The 26,639-nt window shown below is 49.9% G+C and overlaps 1 protein-coding gene across 1 annotated transcript in view; it reads left to right on the forward strand.

The window, feature by feature from the left end:
* FADS2 (fatty acid desaturase 2) overlaps positions 1-26,639 on the forward strand; it is a 42,779-nt gene that overhangs the window by 12,431 nt on the left and 3,709 nt on the right. Inside the window, exons 2-11 of the mRNA XM_020967999.2 lie at positions 2,341-2,451; positions 4,238-4,435; positions 4,803-4,904; positions 14,382-14,507; positions 21,807-21,867; positions 23,294-23,370; positions 23,708-23,805; positions 24,359-24,455; positions 25,209-25,288; positions 26,023-26,148. Coding sequence (XP_020823658.1) covers positions 2,341-2,451; positions 4,238-4,435; positions 4,803-4,904; positions 14,382-14,507; positions 21,807-21,867; positions 23,294-23,370; positions 23,708-23,805; positions 24,359-24,455; positions 25,209-25,288; positions 26,023-26,148 — 1,076 coding nt within the window. The remainder of the gene's footprint in view (positions 1-2,340; positions 2,452-4,237; positions 4,436-4,802; positions 4,905-14,381; positions 14,508-21,806; positions 21,868-23,293; positions 23,371-23,707; positions 23,806-24,358; positions 24,456-25,208; positions 25,289-26,022; positions 26,149-26,639) is intronic.

The following is a 26,639-nucleotide window of genomic DNA, read 5'->3' on the forward strand; positions in this document are numbered from 1 at the left end:
GCCGCGTTTTTCAGGAAGCCTTCCTCAAGCCCTGAGACAGTAATCCCTGTTCTTCCATTTGGCATTTGAAACCTTTGCCGCTGGCCCCTTCCTGCTGTTCTAGGCTTCTCAGGCTTTTCCCATCATCCGCCGGAGGTCTGCCTGCTCTCAGGCCCCAACCCCAGCTGCCAAAGTCTTCTCTTCCCCTGTCAGTTAAGAATTTACCTCGTTGCTTACCTGCTGTTTCCCTTAGATGCTGAGCCTTTCTTTATACCCCCAGGGCTTAGGGCATCCGTGGGCGCTTGGTGAATGGCTGGTGACTGATTGGCCCTCTGGCACTTCCCCTCGCTTAGCTCCTCTGCTAAGAACTTAAGACTTGTTTGTATTTTAGTGATTTGCGTTCATCTGCTCTTCTTCTTTGTGTGCCCCGCCCCCCCCCCCCCCCGGCCGGGAGCTTTGAAGAAAGCTGGGGCTCACCGGAACTCTCCCCTTTGCCCCTTGGCCGGCTCCCTAGCTAGGGGCTGCGCACACAGCAGGTGGATAATCAGTATTTGCTGGCTGGGCATGCGGTGATACTCTACCCTTTCTGAGTAGCATCAATAATGCAACAGCTGATAGAGATTTCAGATTGGCAAAGAACTTTTTAACCAACTTCATCTCCCGGGATCCTCTGTGAGATAGACCTGCGAGATGTTATCATCCCCATTCTACAGATGTGGAGACAGAGGCTAAGGAGGAGTGAGGGATTTGTCCAAGGTTGCTGAGATAGGAGGTTGAGTCCTTCTGCTTTCAGAGGGCAGGCTGCGCTCTCTCCACTAGGCTGCCGAGGGTCTATAGTTCTGAGCTGTTGTCATGATTCATGGTAGGGGGTTAGCAGTGGGAAGGAAGAGAGGTGTATGAAGAGTGAGACCAGATGGGGTAGGGAAGACCTCTGGGGACCGTCTCGAATGGATGCCAGCTGCGTGCTTGTGACCTTGGGTGACTCACCCCCTTGGCTCAAACCTGCTGGAATATAAGCTTCCTGAAGGCAGGAACTGTTGGTTTTTGTATCCTCAGCACTTAGCTCAGGGCCCGGAGCACACATAGTGCCTTATGGGTCATCTAGTCCAGTCATTTAGTCCTACCCTTCTCATTTTACAGAAGAGGAAACTGAGGCACAAGAAGATTTTTTTTTTTTTTAACCCAAGGCCTCAGACCCCACCACAGACTTTTCCACATGTCCTTGCCCTGAGGGGTTTTGTAATCTGCTTGGAGATAAGATAGAACATTTAAACAGATAATGAAGTTTTCCCCTTGGCCCCTGCTTTGGTAAACAGGGATCTCCTGATCTGGGCTCTACCTTTGGCCACCCTCTCTTCCTGACTCTGGGGGCCTCTCCTGAAGGAATCTCCCTTCTCTGGAGGTGGAGGGACCTTGGGTCCTCATCTCCTTCAGCCCCTTTATTCTATAGACCGGGGAGGCTGAGTGACTTCAGATCCGAGGCCCAGAGCTGAAGGGGACCCCAGAGCTCATGAGCCCCGGTCCTTCTCTTTGGCAGGTGTGGAAACAGAGGCCCAGAGGTGGCAGTAAAGTGACTAGCCCAAAGTCCTCTGGATGGTAACTACTGAAGCTAGGATGGGAACCCACCTCCTGCCTCTGTGTGGGCAAATCACTTGCCCAGTCTGTGCCTCAGTTTCTTCATCTGCAAAAATGAGTTCGTTTTGGGCCAGTGGCCTCCAAGGTGCCCCTAACTTTTGTGGGGCTGGGACCCTGACCATGGGGTCCCATCTTGTCCAGAATTGGAGGGGGAGAGTTCTCCTGCTACCATCAGCCTGCTCCCACGGCCTTGAACTTCTTCCCCAGGGGTCAGGAAGAGAGGCCCAATTCTGGACCCGGCCTGGGCAGCTGATGAGATAACTACCTGGGGTGAGGTTTGGGAAGAGGAAGAGAGGCCTAGCCATGGCGGGTGGTAAACCTTGGGAGGCCTGGATTTGAATCCTGGTTCCGCCACTTTTTTTCTTTTTTTAGGCAGTTGAGGTTAAGTAACTTACCCAGGGTCACACAGCTAGTAAGTGTCAAGTGTTTGATCTGAGGCTGGATTTGAACTCAGGTCTTCCTGGCTTCAGGGCCAGTGCTCTATCCACTGCGCCACCTAGCTGCTCCTTGTTCTGCCACTTTTTCCTCCTTTCTAGGCCTCAGTTTCCTCATCTGTAAAATGGTGGAGTAGATGATTACTAAGGAATCTGTTTTCCAGCTCTTAGTCTGCAATCTTCTGAGGATTAGGCAGGAAGGAAAATGTGAACGGGGTGCCAGAGTGCTTTTGTTTATTCTGGTCCCTCTGCCTGCCTCAGATCCAGCTGTTTTTTCCTTCTCCCCACCCAGGATGCGTTCCTCGCCTTCCACCAAGACCTACGATTTGTGAGGAAGTTCATGAAGCCCCTGCTGATTGGGGAGCTGGCCCCTGGAGAGCCCAGCCAAGACCGTGGCAAGAGTGTGAGTCTAGGGAAGAGCTGGGGGCAGGGGGAGCTCAGATGGCCTGGGACTGCAGTGTGGTCGGCCTGCCTGCCAGGGGCCCTGGGGCCCTCTCCTGCTTGAGGCAGGATTGAGGCCAGATCAATTGGCATTCACCATTGGGCACCAGAGACCAAGACAAACACACTTGGTCCTGTCCTCAAGGAGCTTACATTCTTGTGGTTTCCCACAGGGACCAAGGATAGTTAGAAGACTCCTGAGCACGGGGCAGGTGTTTGGTAGAGACTGTTTTGTGCACAATACCTCACCTTCCTATTAGAAGCCCTTCTCTTCTGCCTCCTGTCACTCATTTCTTGGCACAACTGTCCCTGCGAGGCATCCTTAGCAATAAAGAAAGAGTCCAAGCACAGCAGAGACAGACAGACAGAGACAGGGGGAGAGAGGGAAAGAAAGAGAAACAGAGACAGAGAAGAGAGAGAGAGGAGAGAGAGAGAGAGAGAGAGAGAGAGAGAGAGAGAGAGAGAGAGAGAGAAGGAGAAGAAGGAGAAAGAGGGGAGGGAGGGAGAGAGAGAATGGGAGAGACAGAGAGGAGGGGGGGAGAGAGAAGAAGGAGGAAGAGGGGAGGGAGAGAGAGAGAGAAAGAGAGAGAATGGGAGAGAGAGAGAGAAGAGGGGGGAGAGAAGAGAGAGAAAGGAGGGGGGCAAGAGGGGAAGAGAGAGAGAGAGGAGAGAAGGAGGAGGAGGAAGAGGGGAGGGAGGGAGGGAGAGAGAAAGAGGGAGAGAGAATGGGAGAGACAGAGAGAGAGGGAGAGAGAAGCAGGGGGAGAGAGAGAGAGCGCTGGCCTCAAAGACTGAGATTTCCATTCTCCTTGGCCACTCACCCTCTTAAGTGCTCAGGGCAGTTTTCTAAAGTCATTAAGTTGTACAGTGGTCCCAGCTGGCCATTGCCCACACCAATGAAATAACAGCTTTTCCTCAGAACCCCTGCTCAGCTCACACAGTAATTACATTGAGCTTGTAGCCTGCTAAGACCCTCGTCTCTTTTTCCATACAAATGCTAGCTATACCATTTCTCTTACCTTATCTTATTAAATTATCCTTTTAAAATCATCTATCTATGTTATACCAGGTATCAGAATAAAGAAAACAAATGGCATAATTATTTATATTAAAAACAGAAACATCCCAAATCACATGAGCATCTCAAGAGATGCAAAAAAGAGTCTTGGAGAAGACAGAGCACTCATTTTGTTAAAACCCTATAAAACACAGGGATGGAAGAGCCTCTTTAAAACCATGAAAAAGTATTTATCTAAAGCCCAAAGCTAGAGTCCTATACAGTAGTAACAATAGAAGCTTTCCCAGTAAACACAGGCATAAAACAAGGACTCCCATTCCGCCCCTGTTATTTGACACATTCTAGAAATGCCAGGGCTAGTAAAACAAGAGAAAGAAATCAAAGGCATAAACATAGGTAAAGAGGAGACAAAACTATACCCATTTGCTGCTGACTCAATAGTTTATATACTTCTAATTTATGCCTTTTTCCCAGCCAGACTTGAAGTTTTCTCAGGGCATAGAGGATGTCTAGGGCTTCCCGCTCTCTGATGCAGCATGAGTATGGGTGTGTGAAACTCAAGACATAGTTCTGTCTGTTGATGGCCTGAAGGTCGTCTAATTAACCCTTTCGGCATGGGAAAGCTGGTTCCTCTGGGAGGGAGCACTGAGTTGCTGGGGACCTTCTGGGTTCCCGTATTGTGGGGAATCGCCCAGGCGGCTGATCCCCCTTCTTGGGCTCGACCTCTCAGCCTCAGATCACCGAGGACTTCCGAGCCCTGAGGAAGACCGCGGAAGACATGAAGCTCTTTGAGGCCGATCACACGTTCTTCCTTCTGCTCCTGGCCCACATCGTCGTCATGGAGAGCATCGGCTGGTTCACCGTTTTCTACTTTGGCACTGGCTGGATCTCGACCATCTTGACAGCCTTCATCTTAGCCACCTCCCAGGTGAGAAACAGGAGACGTTAGAACATGGGATGTCAGCTATGGGGGAGACCCTGGGGGAGAGAGCTTAGAATGTAGAACATGGACTGTCTGAGCTGGGAGGAACCTTAAGGATCATTCCACTCCCTCATTTTACAGATGAGGAAACAGGCTTAGAAGGGGGAGGTGCTCACCCCCAGGTCACATGTTGAGTTGGAGATAGATCCTCCCTGGCTCTGTCCTTCCTTCTCACCTTTCGCCTCCTGGCACTCCCAGGGCACACCCGGACCCTCTGTTTCTGTGCTTTCGATTGGCTTGTGCAGGCCAGACCTTGCAGGTGCAGTCTAGGGCCCTACCAAGTATCTTTTCCTGTCCTGCTCTCTTCCCCCAGGCCCAGGCTGGATGGCTCCAACATGACTATGGCCATCTCTCAGTCTACAAGAAATCCACGTGGAACCACGTTGTCCACAAATTTGTGATCGGCCACCTCAAGGTAAGTGCTGTCCTTGTGAAGCAGGCTCAGCGTCATCTCATTGCCCTTTGCAGATCAGAGGCGTTCTCAGATCTGTCCCTCCAAGCTAGTCTGGGCAGGGAGAAGCAGATTTCCTAGCCCCAGGCCTGGCATGCCATCCATCCTCACCTGCTCCCCTCAGAAGCCAAGTTTGAGACCTGCTCAGATGCCGCCTGCCCTGATTCCTCCTGGTGGAAAGTACTCTCTGCGTCCTCAGAGTCTCCCAGAAGGCTCTGGAGAGCTTTCTCTTGCCCATCACACACTACCAGGATCATTCTTATTTCTCTTCTTGTTGAACGACAACAATTCTGTTTCCAAATTAACTCATCTCGGTAAGTCACGAGTTATCAGAAGGAAATTCACCTGCTAAGATCTTCCAGTGTCTTATGGGGGCACGGAGGTGACTGCAGCCTCTCCGACCATTTGGATGACTTTGATTTGGAGTTTGATCTTCTCAAGGAGGCAGGGTAAGCCTGAGATACCCACTTTGTAGATGAAGAAACTGACACCTTGAGATGCCCAGGGCTCAGTAACTTGGGGCAGAGAGAAGAGCTGCGGGGCTTGCCAGCCACAGCAGAGGGGTCATAGCAGGCAAGCCGTGGGTCCTGACTTTGAAGTGCATATGTGCTCGTTACTGGTTGAATGGCCTTGGATGAGTCATTGCCCAGAGGGGCATCCCAGAGCCGGGAGGGACCTCGGGACCAAAGGGTCCGCAGATTAATCTCCATGACCACATACCCAGCAGGTGACTGGCCAGTCTCTGAACCCTTCCAGTGAGGAGGAGGGTGCCCACAAGTCCTGATGCGGCCCAGTCTACCTTGGGGTGCCTCTCATAATCAGGACATGTTTTCTTCCAGAGAGCCAAAATTTGACCCTTTCTAAATTCTATTCTAAGGGCAGCTGGGGGCACTGCAGTGCACCGAGCACCAGGCCTGGAGTCAGGAAGACCTGAGTTCAAATCCAGCCTCAGATACCTCTAGCTGTTTGACCCTGGCCGAGTCACTAAACCCTGCTTGCCCCAGTTTCCTCATCTGTAAAATGATCTGGAAAAGGAAATGGCAAACCAGTCTGGTACCCTCCCAAGAAAACCCCAAATGGGGTCATCGAAAGTCACCCATGACTTAAATGCCTGAATGGCAGCTGTTCTGTTGTGCCTGGCTCCCTCCTCCGGGGCCAGAAAGGACAAGTCTGGTCCCTGTTGCACAAGGCAGGGCGTCAGATGCTCAAATGCATCAACCCTGTCTCCCCGTGTCTTCTCCTTGCCAGCATCAGTCTCCCTGGTTCCTCCAGCCAGGCCTTGGTGCCCTTCCCGCCTCTGGTGGCTTTCCAGCTTGTCATGGCCCTCTTCCTTTTTTGTTTTTTTTGGTGGCTATCAGGATTAAGTGACGTGCCCAGGGTCACACGTCACACAGCTAGTAAGTGTCAGGGGTCAGATTTGAACTCAGGTCCTCCTGACTCCAGGCTCAGTGCTCTATCTACTGCACTACCTCGCTGCCCTGTCAATGGCCCTTTCAACTGGGAGCCCCCATTGCTGTACAGGAGACGTCTTCCTCTCTCCAGGCCTTAATCCCATTGGAAAGAAAGAAAGAAAGAAAGAAAGAAAGAAAGAAAGAAAGAAAGAAAGAAAGAAAGAAAGAAAGAAAGAAAGAAAGAAAGAAAGGGAAAGAAAGAAAGAAAGAAAGAAAGAAAGAAAGAAAGAAAGGGAAAGAAAGAAGAAAGAAAAGAAAGAAGAAAGAAAGAAAGAAGAAAGAAAGAAAGAAGAAGAAAGGGAAAGAAAGAAAGAAAGAAAGAAAGAAAGAAAGAAAGAAAAGAAAGAAAGGAAGAAGGAAGGAAGGAAGGAAGGAAGGAAGGAAGGAAGGAAGGAAGGAAGGAAGGAAGGAAGGAAGGAAGGAAGGAAGGAAGGAAGGAAGGAAGGAAGGAAGGAAGGAAGGAGGAAAGACCAAAAATATTTTGATAACTGTCTTTCAGTATCATTGGTTTCCTTGGTAATACTAAGTATTTTATTTTGTGTATTTAAAAACATTATTTTTTTTAAATGGACCCTGAGAAAGGATCCATGAGTGGCTTCCCCCAAAGAGTCCATGACACAAACATAGGATAAGTTAAGAATCCTGAGCAGTGAGGTGGCTCAGTACATAATGCTGAAACCGGAGCCAGGACCTGAATTTAAACCCGTCCTTGGACAATTGCTAGCTATATGACCCTGGACAAGTCACTGAACCTCTGTTGGACTGTTTTCTCATCTGTAAAATGGGGATAATAACAGCACCCCCCCCCTCCCAGGGTTGTTGTGAGGATCAGACAACACTATATTGGCAAAATGCATGGCTAACCTCACAATGCTAGTCACCCCCCAGGGCCTCAGTTTCCTCATCTGTAAAAGGGGGGACCTAACCCAGTTAATCTCTCACATCACCTTCCTGGGCCTTGGTTTGCTCACGGACCAGGGCTCCTGTGAACCCTCCCCCGGGGGCAGTCACTGGCCCAGCTCCCCCACAGAACTTGGCTGGCTCTGACTGCCGGGCCCTGGGCTTTCACCTTCCCTCTTAGTCACCAACGAACTGATTTCTCTCTTTCCTGGCTTGAGCGGAGCTGAGGAGCCTTCTCACGGCCAGCCTGGCCTCCTGCTTCATAACCAGCAGCCTCGCCTGAGCTCGTATGAGGGTCTGGTTTTCTGCCAGGACTGGGGGGCCTCGAGTCACACAGGGAGCTTTGTGTCTTTTCTCCTGCTCTCTCCTTTCTAATAAAAACTCTCTTGAATGCTGAAAAGCAGCACCCCCCTCCTAACCAGCCTTAGCCTTGTGGGCTTCACAAGGCTGGTCTGTGTGGACCCATGTGGCCCTGGTCCAGAGGAAGGGATGCCCCCCAGGGTGGGGGTGGACCCTGACCCCAGCTCCATGGTCAGGCCAGAGGGATCAGGCCAAGTTTCAGGAATACCCAAGCCAGAACTTTGGTTCAACACTCATCTCTATTGCTTGCTTTTGTAGGCTGAATTGGGGGAGGGGAGGGGGCACAGGTTAGCTGGCACACAGATCCCTGGGGAAGGAGGAGGAGAAGTGGGCTAGGTCAGGGGGCCCAGATTCCCCTCCTAGCTGTTTCTCCCACTCTTTCACTGAAATCCACCATTCATTTACTCAATGAGCATTTGGTAATCACCACCTGTGTGCCAGTCACTGCCAGGAGCTGGGAATTCAAAGCCCCCAAAAGAACCATCGCTGCCCTCTTGTATCCTTTGGGCGGGGACAGCGTATGCACATTGGCAAATAGAAAATCGTTTCAGGGAGCACTAGATGAGTTGGGGGAGGAGGGCCTCTTTCTTGAGGGGGTGGCCCTTGATCTGAGCTTTGAATGAAACTCAGAATTCTAAGAGGCTGTTGGGAGGAAGGGAGTCATCTCCAGGTAATAGAAAGTCACGGAGATAGGAAACAGGCCATCATGTCTGAGAATCAGCCCCCAGCCCAGTTTGGCTGGAACACAGAGCGTGGGAAGGGGACTGGTGTGTAGTAAATGAGGGAGGGAGGCTGGAGTGAGATGGGGAAGGGCCTCGTGTGAGAAACAGCACATTTGTTTTTTGGTTTGGTTGTGGAGTTCCATTATTAATTTAAACCTTCTTTTCAAATTTTAAGTTCCAAATTTTCTCCCTCCTATACCCACTGAGAAGGCAAACGATATATCAATTGTACATGTGAAATCATCTAAAATATTTCCATATTAGCCATATTTTAAAAAAAAACAAGGAAAAAAAAGTGAGAAGATTATATTTTAATTTGCTTTCAGTTCATCAGTTCTCTCTCTGAAGGTAGATAGTATTTATCATCACGTCATTATCTTTTGGAATCATCTTTGATCATCGTATCATCAGAACGCCAAGTCTTTCACAGTTGATCGACGTTGCTGTTACTGTGCGCAGTGATCTCCCGGTTCTTCTCACTTCACTTTGCCCCAGTTCGTGGAGGTGTTGCCGTATCTTTCTGAAACCACCCCCTTGTCATTTCTTGTAGCGCAGTAGTATTCCATCACAATGATATACAACGACTTGTTCAGCCATTCCCCAACGGATAGGCATCTTTATAATTTCCAGTTCTTGGCCACCACCAAAAGAGCTGCTATACATGTTTGTGCACATGTAGGTCCTTTCCCTTTTTCTTTGATCTCTTTGGGATACAGACCTAGCGCTGGTCTTCCTTGGCCAAAGGGTATCCACAGTTTTGTAGCCCTTTGGGCATAGTTCCAAACTGTTCTGCAGAGTGGTTGGACCAGTTCACTACTCCACCAGGAATTCATTAGTGGACCTATTTTCCCTCATCCCCTCCAACATTTTTCATTTCTCATAGGTGTGAGGTGGCACCTCAGAGTTGGTTTAATTTGCCTTTCTCTAATTAATCATGATTTAGAGCATCTTTTCATATGACTCTAGATAGTTTTGATTTCTTCTTCTGAAAAATGCCTGTTCCTATCTTTTGACCATTGATCAATTAGAGGGAATGGCTCTTATTTTTATAAATTTGACTCAATTCTCTATATATTTGAGAAATGAGGTCTTTATCAGAGAAACTTGCTGTCAGTTTTGGGGGGCAATAATCCATAGACTATAGTGCCTTTTAGCAAAATGTAGTTTCCCTGATGATCCCATTTAATTAGGCCCGGTTTAGCTTTTGCTTTGTCTGAGGTCATGATTGCTGCCCCTGCCTTTTTAACTTCAGCTGAAGTAAATAATAGATTCTGCTCCTTTATTTTTAACTCTGTGTGTGTGTGTTTCTGTTTCAAACGTGTCTCTTCTAAACAACATATTGGATTCTGGTTTCTAATCCATTCTGCTTTTGGCTACCATTTCATGGGTGAGCTCATCCCATTCACAGTTACGATTACTGTCTATTTCCCTTCTTTCTATTTTCTTCTATTTATCCTTCTCTCTTTTTATCATGTCTCTCCTCAAAAGTCTATTTTACTTCTAACCTCTGCCTCCTTTAATCCATCTTTCCTTTTATCAACTCCACCCCCATCTCTTATCCCCTTCCCCTTCTATTTCCCTGTTGGATAAGATAGCTTTCTATATACAACTGAGTGTGTGTATATATATTCTTCCTCTTTGAACCAATTCTGATAAGAGTAGGATTCAAGCATTACCCGCCACCCATCCCATTCCCCCCCCTCCCCCCGTTTCCCCCTCCACTCTAAAAGCTGCTCCTTATGCTCCTTTTCTATGTGAGGAAAATTTCCCCATTCTGTCTCTTCCTTCCCCCATCTTGCAGGGCATCCCTCTTTCTCACCCCTTCATTTGTTTTGGAGATCATTGCAACATAATTGGCTCAAAGCTACACCCTCTGTTTATGCAGACTGCTTTTAACTGCCCTAATAATGATGAAGTCCTATCATCTTCCCATACAGGAATATAAACAGTTGAACTGTATTGAGACCCTTATGAGTTCTCTCTTAGGTTTTACCTTTTCATGCCTCTCTTGAGTCCTGTGTTTGAATGTCAGATTTTCTGTTCAGTTCTGTTCTTTTCATAAGGAATGCTTGAAAGTCCACTGTCGCATTAAATATCTATTCCCACCCCCCACCCCCGAAGGATTACGTTCAGTTTTGTTGTACGGGTTATTCTTGGTTGTAATTCTAGCTTCTTTGCCTTCTGGACTATCATATTCCAAGCTCCCCACTCCTTTAATGTGGAAGCTGCCAAATCTTGGGTGATCTGTTTCTTTCTGGCTGCTCCCAATGCTTTCTCCTTGACCTTGCAGCTCTGGAATTTGGCTATAATATTCCTGCAAATTTTCATTTTGGAATCTCTTTTAGGAGGTGATCAGTAGATTCTTTCAATTTCTATTTTACCCTATGGAGCTAAGATATTGGGGCAGTTTTCCTTGATAATTTATTGAAATATGATGTCCAGGCTCTATTTTTGACCATGGCTTTCAAGTAGTCCAATAATTCTTAAATTCTCTCTCCTTGATCTATTTTTCAGGTCGGTTTTTCCAATGAGATGGGAAGAGATTCATTCTTTTGTCTTCGTTTTATTGTTTCTTGATGTCTCATAGAATCATTAGCTTTCATTTGCCCAAATCTCATTTTTCTTCAGTGAGATTCTGTACCTTTTTTCCCATTTGGCCAATTCAGCTTTTGAAGGAATTCTTTTCTTCAGTAAATCTCTGTGCCTTTATCACTATTTGGCCCATTCTGGTTTTTTAAGGTGTTCCTTTCTTCAGTATTTTTTTGCGCCTCTTTTACCAAGCTGTTTAATTTCTTTTCATAATTTTCTTGCACCGCTCATTTCTTTTCCTAATTTTTCCTCTACCATGCTTACCTCTTCTTTTTTTTTTTTTGGTGAGGCAGTTGGGGTTAAGTGACTTGCCCAGGGTCACACGGCTAGTAAGCGTCAAGTGTTTGGGCTGAGGCCGGATTTGAACTCGGGTCCTGCCGACTCCAGGGCTGGTGCTCTATCCGCTGTGCCACCCAGCTGCCCCTCAACTCTTTCTTTAACTCTTCAAGGAATTCTTGTTGGGTTTGAGTCCAATTAGCTCTTTTTTTTTGTTTGAGATTTGGTTTGTAGTTGTTTTCACTTTTCTTCTTCTGAATTTGTTTCTTGGTCTTCCCTGCACTTTTCTCTGCCCTGGAACTGCAACCTAAAACTGCATATGAGTCACCAGTCGGTGCCAGCAAGGAGTCCCCTGTAATCTCTCTGACCGGTTGGTCTGATCTCCTTACAGTCTCTGGGCTGAGAGCTCCCAAAGTTGCTGCTAGTGCTGCCGACAGACTTCTGCAGACCTCCTAAGTTATGTTAGGCTGGAAAAAAGTCCCACTCTAACCTTTTGTTGGCTCTGCCACTCCAAAATTTGATGGCAGTTGGGCAGCAGGTAACATTGTAAGAATTCATCTGGGTTGCTGCTTCTCCTCTGCCATCTTGGCTCTGTCCGTTCAGGATATTAATCTTTGACCTGACATAGCAGATGTTTTAGAGGGGTGAGGCAGCAGTAGGGTACAGTGAGGCAGGGAATCCATCTTCACAGCCCTACAGAACCAGCTCTGGGCTAGTCCGAGGTTTCCAGCCTTTTAGACAGTGGGAAGGAGCTTGGGGACCACAGAGTTCAACCTCCTCATTTTACAGGTGGGGAAAATGAGAGCCAGAGAGTGATCTACCCAAGATCAGCCAGTTAGTAAGTGGCAGAGGATTCCGAATCCAGGTCTTTTGACACCCAGCTCAAGGGCTGATTTGGATCTGATCCAGGGTATCTTTTTTTTTTTCTTCTTGCTGGTCAGTATTTTCTCAGGGTGGTCAGAGGCCAGAGGGAGGGTGGATGTTGCTTTCAGTTTCTTCATCTGTAAAATGGGGATGACAACGCCCTACCTCACAGTATTCTTACGATGAGATAATGGCTATAAAATGTAAAGCATTCCATTCAGGAAGACTTGGGTGGGTGGGGGGATGCAATTTATATCCTAAGTGGGAGTAGCCTTCTATATTTCTAGGATCCCAGGAGATGAGCATTTGTAAAGGGACACACCCATTTTACTCCTATATTTCAAACATTCAGTAATTCAACATCCAACCAGCATTTATGAAGCACCTACTATGTGCTAAGCACTGGGAATATAGAAAGGGACAAAAGACGGTCTGGGCTCCTAGTCCAATGGGGGAGGGAGCGTGCAAACAAATATGTACAAACACGCTACCTACAGGATAAATTGGAGATAGTTAAAAGGAAGAAGGCACTGGAATGAGGAGGGATTGAGGAAGGCTTCCTGCAGATGGTGGGAGGCCTAGCTGAGATGGGAAAGCATGGGGGATTCGTAGACCCACCCTCCAGAGCGCAGGAAGCCTCTTGCGCAGAGCTGTGACATGGATAGCCTGGGCTCACGGCATCTCCCTCAGTGCTTCTGCCAGCGGCCCGTCGCTAGCTGACACGCTGGGCAACCCTCATGCTCTCTCCCCAGAACCTGTCAGCACAGATGTCTCCATCAAGTCAGGGAACTTTTGCCAGGTTAATATCTTAGACAAGAATGCGGGCCAACCAATGAGAACACGCATTTGCTCCAACAAACATTTTGTGCTTGGGAAACATTCTGGGCACAAGCCAGGCCTTTGGCAGAACTGCCATCTGTGTCTAGATCTCTCTATCTCAGGAAGCGAACAAGCCAACTGACGGCTCGTCAATAGTCCTTGGGTGCCACTGATTATCGGGCAAGGCACGCTTCCCACCAACGCTGGGGCCCAGGAAACAGGCAGCGTCCCTTGGGAGGGTCACAGTGAAGGGCTCAAGACCCCACACACAGGGAAGGCTCAAGGGTGTAGTAATAACAGCAGCAGCAATACGTCCCTTTCAAATCCATCCAGTTAAACTCATTTCAGTTCAGGTAAGAAGCCTTGGCTGGGGAATTGGGTCAGAATTAGTGGCTGACGGTTGGACTGGTGATTATTCGATACTTTCTTGTAGAGCCCAGTAAGGCTTGGTTTGGAATTCTGCCTCAGACACTTACCAGCTGTGTGACCCTGGGCAATTAATTTAACGTCTCTGGGCCTCAGTTTCCTGCTCTGTAAAATGATTAAATAGCCTCTGAGGCCTCTTCTCACTGCTTTATGACCTTTCCTGGATTTAGAACTGGAAAGGTACAACTTCACTAATGTGAAAATATGTTTAATGGGTATGTAAATGTAAAGCCTATATCAGATTGTGTGCTGTCTTGCGGGGGGGGGGGGGGGGGGGGAGAAGAATTTTCAACTCAAAAGCATATGGAAGTGATTGTTGATACATCAAAATAAATTAATAATTTTTTTAATTAAAAAAAAAAGAACTGGAAAGGACTTTACGAATTACCTGGTCTATAAAATATCACAGCTAGAAGACAGACTGCCTGATCCAGTCATCTTCTTACAGAAGAAGAAAGAAATGACTCACCCAGACCATGCAGTTCACCCATTTTCTATTGACAGACATCCTTTTCCACTTTAAGAATAGAAGTATTTTTTACCGATGCCTTTTGTTTTGTCTATCCACGATTTCTGCAGTAACCTCTCTTCTCTCTCACCCATCCCCCTCCTCCCCAGCTTAAACCCTCCCTCGTAGCAAAGAAAACCATTTAAGCGAAAACAGGGGCTTCAGTGCCTGAATCTGGTAGTGTATCCGGCTTTCTGGCCCGGTAGCCTTCACCTCTCTCTTAAGACCGGAGAGCTGTGTTTCATGATCTGTAGCCGGTTTCTTGTTGCTCAGTTTGACTTCCTTATAGCGACTCATCTTTTAAGGACGTTCTTACGGACATGGTGTGGCCTCGGTTCTCTTTATTTCACTCTGCATCAGGTTTTGCCCCCACCCCTCTTTTCACAGATCTGGCCGTCTGCCCCTGTGTGTTTCACTCTCTTGGAGCCCTGCTCAGGATGGACAGGCTGCTTCCCGGGGCTCCAGGCGCCCACCAGCATCAGATCCCAGAGCCCATCCCTCTCATCCCCTCTCCTTTCCCCCCCAGGGAGCTTCAGCCAACTGGTGGAATCATCGGCACTTCCAGCACCACGCCAAGCCCAACATCTTCCAGAAGGACCCCGATGTGAACATGCTCCACGTCTTTGTTCTGGGCGAGTGGCAGCCAGTGGAGGTAAGAGGAGGAGGAGGGAGTTGTGGGATGGCACAGAAATGGGGACTCCAGAAAAGGACCAGCCTACCTCTAGGTAGGTTCATACTTCCTCCTAACATCTTGAGATGAGCCTCTGGACTTGGGAATCAGAAAGACTTGGGTTCAAATCTCAGTCTGACACTAGCTCCATGACCCTTAATGAGCCACAGTTTCCTCATCTGTAAAATGAGTGGAGTTGGATTAGAGGATTGCTAAGATGCCTCCTCACTTAAATCCAAGTGTCTGAGGGAGGGGTTGACCCCAGGTCTTGCCAACTCCCAAGTCCAAGGTTCTGTCCACCATAGGCAGAGGTATTCATCAGTTCCTAGGGAAGCACAGATCTCATTTGTGGAATCTTGGCATTGGAAGGGACTTCAGAGGTCACCTTCATTCAGAGGTCTTCTCTGACATGGTGACAAGTGGTCATCCCGTCTGCTTGAAGGCCTCCAGAAAGGAGAGACTCACCCCTGTGAGGCAACCCCTTTTAGTTTGGGACAGCTCTCATGGTCAGCAGATGTTTCCCGGTATCCAGCCTAAACTTGCCTCTTTTTGACTTTCCTCTGTGGCCAAGCCAAGTCAGGGCCCATGACATGAACAAAGGCAAAGACATGGCCCTTGTTCCTGAGGAGCTCACCCTCTGATGGGGGAGAGATGAAGAAAAACCAGCTTTTCACATATAGCCTATGTGCATGATGAATTAGAGGCAACCTCAGAAAGAAGATACTGGCACTAAGGAGGCAGGAAAAGCTTCTTGTAGAAAGTGGGATTTTATCTGGGACCTGAAGGAAGCCAGGAGGCCCAGAAGAGGGGGAATGGGAGGAGGAGGGGGGGAGGGGAAGGAGGGGGAGGAGGAGGAGAGAGTTTGAGACAGGGGAAATGCCCTGAGTTGGGAGGACAGTCATGTGTGAGGCGAGGCAAGGAGGCTGGTGTCACCGGATCACAGAGTTCTCCTGGCACTAGTGAGGCGTGAGAAACCTGGAAAGGCTCCTGATTTTGTCCTCTGGGGCCAGGCACAGCAGTGTAATCCCTTTGCCAGGAAGACACGTGTCTTTCCAAGTGACAGCTCTCTTCTGGCCAGCCTGCTAGATGGTAATCTCCCTTCCTGCCCCAAAGTTAACTTCCTTCAGCCTGCATTGAGGTTTATGCATGGAGATAGTGGAGACATAGATAAGGGGAGTGATTAGAGCCTGCAGATTAGGGTTCAGAGTTGCCCTGGGTGAGGATGGGGAGATATGAGAAGGTTGGAGCCAACGGCCTCCAAGGGACCTTCCAACTCTAGGTCTGTGCTCGGATGGCTTGGGTTCAAATCCTGCCTCTGATGTATGGCCTCGAAAAGTCACTTACTTCCCTGGGCCTCAGTTTCCCCTTCTCTAAAATGAAAGGGTTGGCCTAGATGGGCTCTGAGCTCTTTCCAGCACCAGGCCTGTGCTCCTCAGAACTGATATTGTGGTATTTTTTTGATTTTCACTGGGGAAAGAGCAAACCTTTCCTGGAGGCAGAGAAGAAGCACCTGAATGCAACTGTCTCTCTTTCCTCTTCGCCTGTCCCTCTGACTCTCTCTCTATCTCTCCTCATTCTCTTTTCTCTGTGTGTCTCCTCTGTCTCTGTCACTTTCTGTCTCTCTTTGTCTCTCCTCTCTGTTCTTGTCTCTTTGTCTCCTCTTCCTCTCTCTCCCCACCCTCCTCTCTTTTTCTCTCCATCTCTCTGTCTCTGTTTCCTCTCTGCCTCTCTCTCCTCTATCTCTGTCTGTCTCTGTCTCTTTCACTCCCTCTCCCCTCTTTCTCTTTTTCTCTCTCTGTCTCTTTCTTTCCTCTCTGTCTCTCTGTTTCTCTCCCCCTGCGCTCACATACTCCCTCCTCTCTCTGTCTGTCTGTCTGTCTCACTCCTCTCTCTCTCTCTCCCCTCCCCAAAGAACACTGGATTTTGAATTAGAAGGCCTGGGATTAGATCGACTCTTACTCTTTCTAATGAGGCCGTCTCTGGGCCTCAGTTCCCCCCTGTAAATGGAGGGGGCTGGACTCAGTGACCCCAGGGGTCCGCTCTACTGCTGGGTCTGAGGAAGATGGAGTCGGGCAGGCCTCTGGGACACCTTGTCTTGTAAAGCCTTGTCTTTAATGCCAGGGTTTTGAATTAAAATCGGGTTGCCAGTAGCAACAGGATTACTCCCAGCTTTGCTGCAATGGACAATTTCACAGAAATCCTCTTTGCAGAAACAAAAGGAATCCTGTTCCACTTCTGGGGTGGGAGGGGTCTCTGTCTGAGCAGGGCTGTGTTGTCCCCCAAAGGAAGCCTGGCCTCAGGGGTCAGTGCCTACCATAGGTAGGTATTCATTTATTCATCAATTCCATTAACATTTCTTAGGCACCTGCTGTGGGTTCAGTTCTCAGGGAGTAGAGCTGGGGAGTTGAGGGGATATGGCCCCTTCTTTTATGGGGCTCTGCCTAGCCAGAAGGATTATGGCCCCCCAACGAATAAGCAAAGTACAGGTTAGGGATTGAGAGCCAGAAGAAATATCAGAGATCATTGAGTCTGGTCTGTCGTTTCACAGGCCCATAGAGAGAGGTCTCCCCCAAGGTCACCCAGCTTGTACGTCTGTGAGGCAGAATTCAACCCCCCCCCCAGCTTAGGACTAAAGAAATGGGGCAGCTTTGGAGTGGGGACTAGCAAGGTGGGTGGCAATGATGGAAGACGATGGGTGCTCCCGATGTGGTCCTAGGGTGCAGCCTGGATGGAGGCAGATGAAGGGGTAGGAGATGATGAAGATGGAAAGGTAGTGAGGGGTCTTGAATGACAGACTAAAGAATGTGTCCTTTACCTGGTGGGCAATATCCAGGGGAGGGGGAGGGAGGCTCATGACGAGAACTACAAGGAGCATTGGATTTCCTCCTCCTGGAAGGGGCCTCCGAGAATATCTAGTCTAGCCCCCTCTTTTTAACAGAGGAGGAAACCGAGACTCAGTCAGTAAGGGATTTGCCCAGGTGGTAGCATAGGGGTTGTCGGCTCAATAGGATCCTATCATAAGGCTAATCAGTGACAGGTAGTGGGATTTGAGGTTCAAATCATACTGTCTGTGTGACCTTGGGTGAGTGGCCTGTTTCTCTGGGCCTCGATTTCCTCTTCTGTAAAACAAAAGTGGTGGACTTTTTGAAGGTCTCTTCCAGCTCTAAATCTCTGATTCGGTTGTCCCCAACCCCCCCACACACATCCTTACCACCCTCCCTGGTAGAATTAAACCTGTTAAATACTGTGAAATCCTGATGTCAGTGTTGGAATTTAGGACCGAGGTGCTAATGTGGAAGATCTGGCTGCCTGGCCTTGGTCAGAGGTGGTGGTGACGTGCTTCAGGAGGGGGCTGTGGAAATAACTCTAGCTCTGGCTAGGTTTGAATCCTAATTCTACCACTTCCCAGCTATGAGAGTGTGGCCAATTTCCTTCCCCTCTCTGTGGCCCAGCTCTCCTCTCTGTAAAATGATAGGGTTGACCTCTGAGATTTTCTAACATCTTGTGATTAGGCCCATGCCTAAGGAATGTTAAATCTTGGGATGCTGAAAGACAGATGGGGGGTGGGGCAGGAATTTACTCCAGGGCTGTTAGAGTCATCTGGGTGGCTGGTCCTGGTGGCCTGAACTCAAGGGCAGCTCAGAGGGGAAGGGAAGGGACAGACTTGGAGGAAAAGTGTGAAGATGGAGTCTGGGAGGAGCTTGAAGCTCAGTGTAGAAGGGTGACAGAGGGTGACAGGATAACCTGTTCAGAGCCTGAAGCCCTGAGAAAGCCCCTCAGAAGTCATCTGGAGCACCCCCTGCTCCACCACTGTCCATTTTACAGATGGACACTCAATGAGACTGAAAGGATCAATGACTTACACAGGGGCTCAGTTTCAGACCCTACTTCCGAGGCCAAGGCTTCCCCATGGCGCCATCTTGCCCCCGTGCCTTAATAACACCCCTCTGCAAAGGTGGACCGTAGCCCCGTCATCTCCTCAACCTGACCTGAAGCATGCCACTGGTCAGAGTTGAGGCCCTGAGGGCCCCGAGTGACATCACCCCCCAGATGGCCCAATCCCAGCCAGCTGAGAGAAGATAAGTTGGGAAGGAGTTTTCCCCTTGTTCCTTCACTTTCTCCTGGGGAGAGAAAGCTCAGTTGTGTTTCTGCATGGGAACAAACTGGCTGAGAATGTCATTATGCAGATAGAGCAGAGACAGCTGGGCCTTTGGTTGATGGGAGAATTGGGCTGCCCTGTTAGGCTGTGGCTGGGCTCCCAGACCCTGGCCCCTCTGCACCTGGAGAAAGTGCAGCTCTGCCCAGACAGCCGGGGGGGCTGCCTCAACCTCCCTTTCTCCTTCGCTGTCTACACACTCATCCTTCAAGGCCCCCCTTGAGTCCTGGCCTCCATGAATCTGGGGTGCTGACCCCCCTCCCTGTATTCCTCATGATCAGGCTGCACTGAAGGGCATGGATGACAGGATTTAGAGCTGCAGGGGCCTTCCCTGCCTCTTCAACCCCCTCATTTTACAGGGAAGGAAAGTGGAATTCAGTTCAGATCCACGTAGCAACTGTCCAGCCTCAGACTCTTATTAGCTCTGTTACTCTAAGCAAGTCATTTTGTGAGCCTCAGCTACTTCATCTCTAAAATGGGTATAAGGATACTATATAATATATTATGTATTATATATAATAATAGCTGAGATGTAGATGACTAGGCTCAGTAGGAATCAAAAGAGATAATAATATGTGGAAAGTGTTGTTTTATCAATGCCACGTATAGTTGGCATCATTATGGGATACGGAGGTAGCGCCAGTCCTCAGTGAGCTTACCTTCTGCCGAGAGGGAGAAGGGCAGATACAGCCTTTGGCCAGATCGATAGCCTCATAGATGAGAGCTGGAAGGAGACAGAGGTCGTCCTGTCCATCTCCTTCTTTACAGATGAGAAGACCGAGGCCTAGAAAAATGAAGGGATTTGGGTCAAAGACCCAGGGATGGTAAATGGCAGAGCTGGGCTTCGATCAATCAGTCAGTCAATCAGTAACACTTATGAAGCTCCACATATATTTGAGGGAGGGAGATAACAAAGGCAGGAGATGGGATGCCAAGTTCAGGGAAGTGCAAATGTAGGCCAGCTTGCCAGAATGGAGAGTCCATGCAGGGCAGGCTGGGAAGGGACTTGGCAATGACATCCAGCTAGGACTGGGCCTCTGGGGGGAGGTGGGGCTTGCTCCCCTCCCCCATAGTGGGACGGGATGGGAATTGGGCTCCAGCTGTCTGTCCATCCCTTTGGTCCAGAAACTTTAATCTTCCAGATCAATCATGGAACTGCCAAATAGGGCTTTAAAATGTTTATACAGGTTATATATATGTATAAATATAAATATATACATATATATCAGCTCCATGTCCAAATACATCTCTATTGTGTGTGTATATGTATATATATATATGTATGTATGTATGTATGTATGTATGTATGTATGTATGTATGTATATCAGCTCCATTTCCAAATACATCTCTTCCCTTCTCTTCCCCGGAGAACCGTGTCCCCTGTGACGATGAATAGAAAAAGAAAGGGGGTCTGGGGTGAAGGGCGAGATGTGGTTCAGCAAAGCTCACCAGCCAACCTCATCTGCTGGGGTTTGGCTGCACAGGCCGTGTTCCAGACCCCCAGGCGCTCCCCCAGCTTCTGCGAAGAAGGAAGGGAAGCTCCTCTTTCCTCACTCCTCGTTGATGGGCGTGGTCACTGGAACGACATATTATTCAACATGGTTGTTGTCCTCTATGAAGTGTTGTAGTCAATGTATATGTTGCTTTCCTGGTTCTTCTTCCTTCACGTTGCATCAGTTCAGAGAAATCTCCTCTTGCTTCTCTGAAGTCTTCATTTTCTTCGTCACTTCTTAGACAGTGGTACTCAATCCCATTCAAGCCAATCAACACACCTTTATTAAGCACTTACTGTATGCCAAGCACTGTGCTAACCACTGGGAATGTCAAAGGCAAAAGACAGTTCCTGCCCTCGAGGAACTCCCACTCCAATGGGGGAGACAGTGTAAGCCACTCTGCGCACACACGAGCAGATGGAAGGTAGTCTTAGAGGGAAGGCCTTAGTTTGGGGGCACCTGGAAAGGCCTCTTTCATTAGGTGGGATTCGAACCGAGTCTTGAAGGAAACCGGGAGGTAAAGGCAGGGAAAGGAAGGCATTCCAGGTATGGAGCACAGCCAGTGCAAAGACAGGGAGTTGGGAGACGGACTCTTGGATCGGGGGGCCTTTGGATGAGATATGACAGTAGACCTTGTCCCTTGTGGTCCTTGTTCTCCAGGCCTGGGAGGCCTCTCCAGTGTTCCAGTGTCCAGGGTTGCAGAGGCCATTGAGGACTTGGCTGGCCACTTGGGCTGCCCAGGACTTCCGGCCACAGGTTGGGCTCAGCCCAGCACTGATCACTCAACTCAGAAAGAGTCCCCAGAAGTCCCAGGTGGAGTCAGCATTTTGCCAAGGCTGTTGTCCCCAACTTCACTTTGACCTTTGCCAGCCCTTGGCAGAGAGGCGGCCCACCTCCTCTTGGGCCTTTTGGTGCCAAAATGACCCTTTCTACCTGTGCCCTTTGTCCAGGGATGAAAGCCAGCCAGAGCAGCTACGGGCACCCAAACCAGTGCCGCCAGGGCTGGCCCCGGGCGCAACGCAGTGCATTCCCTAGATGACAGGGGCAGGACACAGAGTACTCCATGTGGGTTCACCCCCACAGACATCCCTGCCTGAGGGTCACTCCTTATGACACCCTGCTGGGTGTACGGAGGAACCTTCAGCTAAGTGTAACATGTGGGCCGCTGGCCCACGTTGTCCATCTGCCTTCCTTCCCTTAGCAGGGCCCCCAGCCAGACCGGCTTTTTATCCAGGCACTGTCCTACTAATGCAGATGCAGTAGCGCTGGGGCCAAGCTTGGCTTAGCATGGTGCCTGGCACATTGTAGGGACTTAATAAAGGTTTACTGACCGACCGTCTGGCGCACCAGGCACTCATGAGTGAGCTCAGGTAAGCTCCAGCCCTCAATCCTGGCCTTCTGCAATTGATTGTTTATTCCAAGTGTAGAACTTCACCTTTATCTTCATTCAATGTCATCTTGGGAAATTTGGCCCCTCTTTCTAGCCACTTGGGATTCCTGTCACCTGGTGTGACACCTCCCATTCCTGCTTGGCTCTCCCAGACTCCTCCCTGCCTGCCAGCCCCGGCCACCTCTCCAGGCCAGGGTCAGCAGTCCAGACGCTTCTGAACGACTTCCCTTCTCTCCTCCAGTACGGCAAGAAGAAACTGAAATACCTGCCTTACAACCACCAGCATCAGTACTTCTTTTTCAGTGAGTACAGTGGCCAGTCCAGGGCTGCCCACCCAAACCCGGCCCCAGGCCCCAGACCCTCAGCAGCCCTCTGTCCCTCCCCCACTGGTGAGGTGCTCAGAAGAGCCAAGAGGTCATAGGATGCTAGAGCTGGAGGAGGAGGAGGGGAATAGCAACCATAGACCCCATCTGATAATGATTTTATATTATTGTAATGATTATGATTAATGTAATAACAGGAGATCTCACTGAATAATATTGATATGCTAATAATTAGCATATATTATATTGTTACATTATAATTATAATTAAATTAATAACCAGAGATCTCATTTAATAAAAATACTAGATCTCATCTAATAATTATCTATCATTATATTATAATAATCTAATTAATATTATACAGTGGATCATTGGAGTCACTAGACAACAATAGGCTGTTATAATTAATATTGTATTAATAACAATAATCGGTACCCCATTGTTATAATGTTAATAACTGGAGAGCAATCTAATAAAAGGAGCTCCCATCTAATAATACATAATATACTAATCATTATTAGAATTGATATTGTAATATTGATATCAATCATTGGAGATTCCATCTAATTATGAGGATAACTTATAATATCTAGCATTTGTAAAGTGCTTTATAGACATTAACTCACTGTATCCTCACAGCAATGCTGGGAGGTAGGTGCTGTTATCCCCTTTTACAGGTGAGGAAATTGAGGCAGTCAGATGCCTAGCCTTGGGTCATCTAGCTAGTAAATGGTCTAAAGCTAGAAAGGAACTCATATCTTCCAGACTCCAGGCTCAGCTCCACCCTTTCCTCCTTTCCCCAGAACACCTCTATGAGAGAGATCTTTATTTTATGCCCATTTTAGAGATGAAGAAATAGAGGCCCTTTAAATCAATAAGAAATAGAGTCGTTTGTCCATCATCCAGCAGCAGATAAAATGCACAGCCTGGGGCCCAATCCAGATTCTTTCACTCCAATTCTTAATGTATTTCTCGCCATATCAACCAAGGAACTCACTCGGTTTATGGTTGAGGAAACGGAGTCCCCCAGAGGTTCAATGACCTGCCAGTGATCCCACGGCTGAGTGTGGGCCCCAAGCGGGCTCCCTCAGCCCCACCAGCCACGGCGGCCCACTCGCTTCTTTTACAGAAGAGGACGCAGAGGCCCAGAGAGGGCAGCCCGTGTGCATGGTCACTCGGGGAGTCTGGGCCCGGCTGCAGCAGGCTCCGTCCTCTCACCTCGGGCTCCTCACGTGCCCTCGGCATGATATGGCAATGGCCGTGGTCAGCGAGGTCAGCCCGGCCCCTGCCTGCTGCCCCAGGGCTCGTGACAGAGCTGTGCCGCACGTGGGAGGGGCGGGGGGGGGGCCCACACCTGCCCTCCCAGCCCCCCTCCCTCTCACCGCTTCCTGTCTTCCTCCTACAGTCGGGCCGCCGTTACTCATCCCAATGTACTTCCAGTTCCAGATCATCATGACCATGATTGTGCGCAAAGACTGGGTGGTGAGTCACATGACCCGAGATATGGGGTGGGGGGGGGCAGTGGGTGTACTGAGCTAGGCATCTGGTCTCTGAGGACTCAGCTCCCATGGGGGTGGACGGTGATTGGCCTTGGAGTCAAAGGACCTGGGTTCTAATCCTCACTTGGCCACTGACTGACTCTTGGGTAAGTCTCTTGGCTCCAGTCTTCCTCTCACCCTCCGTTGTATAAAATGAGGCCTCTGAGGGGCCTTCTGCTCTAGACTCTGATCCTTTGTGCACACACACGCACACACTGGAGGGGCCACAGAACATCCAGCCCTGTGAGGCCGGGTGTCTGAGCTCTTGGCTCTCTCCCTAGGACTTGGCCTGGGCCATCAGTTACTACACACGGTTCTTCATCACCTACACCCCTTTCTATGGAGTCCTGGGATCCCTGTGTTTCCTCAACTTTATCAGGTAGCCGGGCTGTGCTGATTCATTCCTGGGGACGAGGGGCAAAGCTTGTTTTGACTACCCTCCTGGCCTCCAAGGAGAGCTCAGGGGTCCCCTCCCCTTGGCTCTCTGAGGGAGTGAAGACTGCCCTAGCACCACAGACCCCTGACCAAGTGGTATGTGGGGAGTTCAGGGCAGTGTCAGGCAACACGTCCAGATTAAAAGGTGCCACGCCATGGTCTCAGCCTTGCTGCTCCCCCTCACAATGGTGACCCTGCCCAGATATCCACTGCCTGCTTGTCGCCATGCCTACCTGGGGCATGGAGCCATGTGGGGAAACATCTACTGGCCTAGACCCCCAGGTGCTCCAGCAGACCCCCCTGAGCCTCCTCCCACTGCTGGTCACCACTGGGACACTGACCTTCCCTTGATCTCCCGGCACGAGGCGGGTAGCCCCCAGGAGCGATGAAGGCGCTGCCCTCTCTAATGCCCAGGTTTGTCAAGCCTTCAGAAGCTCCAGGGGACCCCGGGTGGACGCAGACACTCAATGGGCTGAGCTGGCTGTGTTCTCTCCCAGGTTCCTGGAGAGCCACTGGTTTGTGTGGGTCACACAGATGAATCATATTCCTATGGACATCGATCGGGAGAAATACCAAGACTGGCTGAGCAGCCAGGTGAGGGCTGTGGCAGGGGTGGGCTGGGAAGAGGATCAGGGGCTGTCTTCCCTTTCATCCCTGGGGGATGTGAGCTCACGAGGAATGAGAGTCTCTCCGTCCGATAATGACTTGGACCTATTGACCCAAGTTTTCCTTAGCTCAGTCTGCTGAGGAAATGAATGGAGCCCCACCGATGGGGGCTCCCATATGCCATGTGGGTGGAGCGATAGAATCTGGGATCAAGGTCTGGCTTCAGGGAGAGCAGACCCCCCAGGATGGTGGGGAAACTGGACAGGGGGCACGCCACCTGGGATGGCTTAGCGGAACATGGGGTATTCTCATCTTAACTGGAAGAAAAGAGTCAGGTGGGGCATGAGGTACAGAGTAATAATAAGGCTCTCTGACGTGCTGTCTTGGGGAAAAGGGATTAGCTTCATTCTGCTTGCTCACCCAAGGCAGAACAGGATGTAATGATAGCAAGTGACAAAGACACAGATTTAGACTGACCCAAGGGGAAACTTCTTAATTCCCCTCCGGGGGTAGTGCATTCCCTGTCCCAGCGGTCTTCAAGCCATGGCGGGATGGCTATTCGTTGGGGGTGCCATTGAGGGGCCGCCTTTTGGGTCCCTTCCTGCTTTGATGGTGGGTGCTTCTGGTGCTGGGGTTGATGGGGTGGATGAAGGTGGGTGATCCCCCACCTGGCCCAAGGAGCCGGGCCACCCCCAAGATGTTGGCTCCTTCCCTGTGTCTTATCCTCCCTCTTCCTGGCAGCTTTCAGCCACCTGCAACGTGGAACAGTCCTTCTTCAATGACTGGTTCAGTGGCCACCTCAACTTCCAGATCGAGCACCAGTGAGTCCGGGCATGGGCTGGGGAGGGCATGGGGTGGCGGCAGCCGGACATCTCGGGGAGGGGCAAGCCTGAGATTAAAGAGGAGGAGGAGAAGGAAGGGCCTTCCAGCCCTGGGGGCCCTGCCAACGTAAAGGCACTTGGTCTGTGTCGCTGACACCATGCCTGGCACACGGGAGACACTTCAATGCCTCCCACGCGCACACGTGCCCTGTGTACACAGATATGCCAAGAGACACGAGGCCCTTGTGCCAAGGCACGTTCATCCTCAGCCTTGGGCCCTATCGTGGACACAGGGAAGCTGTTGTTGCACCATTGAGAGACAGTTGTGGCCCCGGATAGAGAACCAGTGTTGGAGGCAGAAAGCCCTGGGTTCAAATCTTGCCCCTGACACATGCTGCCAGTGGGATCCTGGGCAAATCACTTCCATGCTCAGTGTACCAGGTCCCTTTCTAAGGTGATCCATTGCAGAATGGATGCTGGTCTGCATTGGTGGAGGGGAGCCCCTTTGCTGGGACTTCTCTCTGCCCGTGTCCTTCCCAGGCAAGGAGCTCCACTGAGCTGGGAAGCAGAAGACCTGGGTTCAGGTTCCCACCCTACGATAAACTGGCTAGGTGGCTGAGTTCCTCACTGGTCCTCTCTGGCCATCAGTTTCTTCATCTGCAGAAGGAAAGGGTGGGTCCAGCTGGTCTCCCTCTAGGCCTTGCTCACCTCCTCTTTCCCTGCCCCTTCCCCAGTCTCTTCCCCACCATGCCGCGTCACAATTACCACAAGGTCGCCCCCCTGGTCAAGTCTCTGTGTGCAAAGCATGGCATCCTTTACCAAGAAAAGCCCCTCATGAGAGCCCTGCTGGACATCGTGGGGTAAGGGCTGGTGGGGGGGTGGGCCTGGGGGCCCAGCATGGGCGAGGGGCGGGGGCTGCCCAGTGAGTGGGGGGAGGGAGCATGCATCTGCCAGGGGAAACGCCTCATCAAGATCTCCTGGGTCCATGGCCAGATCCTTGGGGTCGTAAGATGCTGGGGAAAGGAGGCTGTTCTGTCTGCGAATGAAAGACGAGGCAACCAGGAAGACCTGGATTCTAATCCCGACCCTTCACCGGGGAATCAAGGGCCTCAGACACTTCGGTGACCATGTAGTCCAATTTCCACATTTTACAGATGGGAAAAATGGGGTCCATTGAGGTGAGAGACTTTCCTGAGGTCACACAGCTCGTCAGTACCAGAGCAGGGTCTCAAACCCAGGGCCTCAGAGTCCAAATCCAGGGCACACCCCATGCTGCCCACCCTGGGCCTCAGTTTCCCCATCCATAACATGAGAACATTGGACTAGATGCCCTCTAAGTGTCCTGAGATCC

This window comes from Phascolarctos cinereus, unplaced genomic scaffold (assembly GCF_003287225.1).
Source record: "Phascolarctos cinereus isolate Bilbo 61053 unplaced genomic scaffold, phaCin_HiC Scaffold_9;HRSCAF=440, whole genome shotgun sequence".
NCBI lineage: Eukaryota > Metazoa > Chordata > Mammalia > Diprotodontia > Phascolarctidae > Phascolarctos > Phascolarctos cinereus.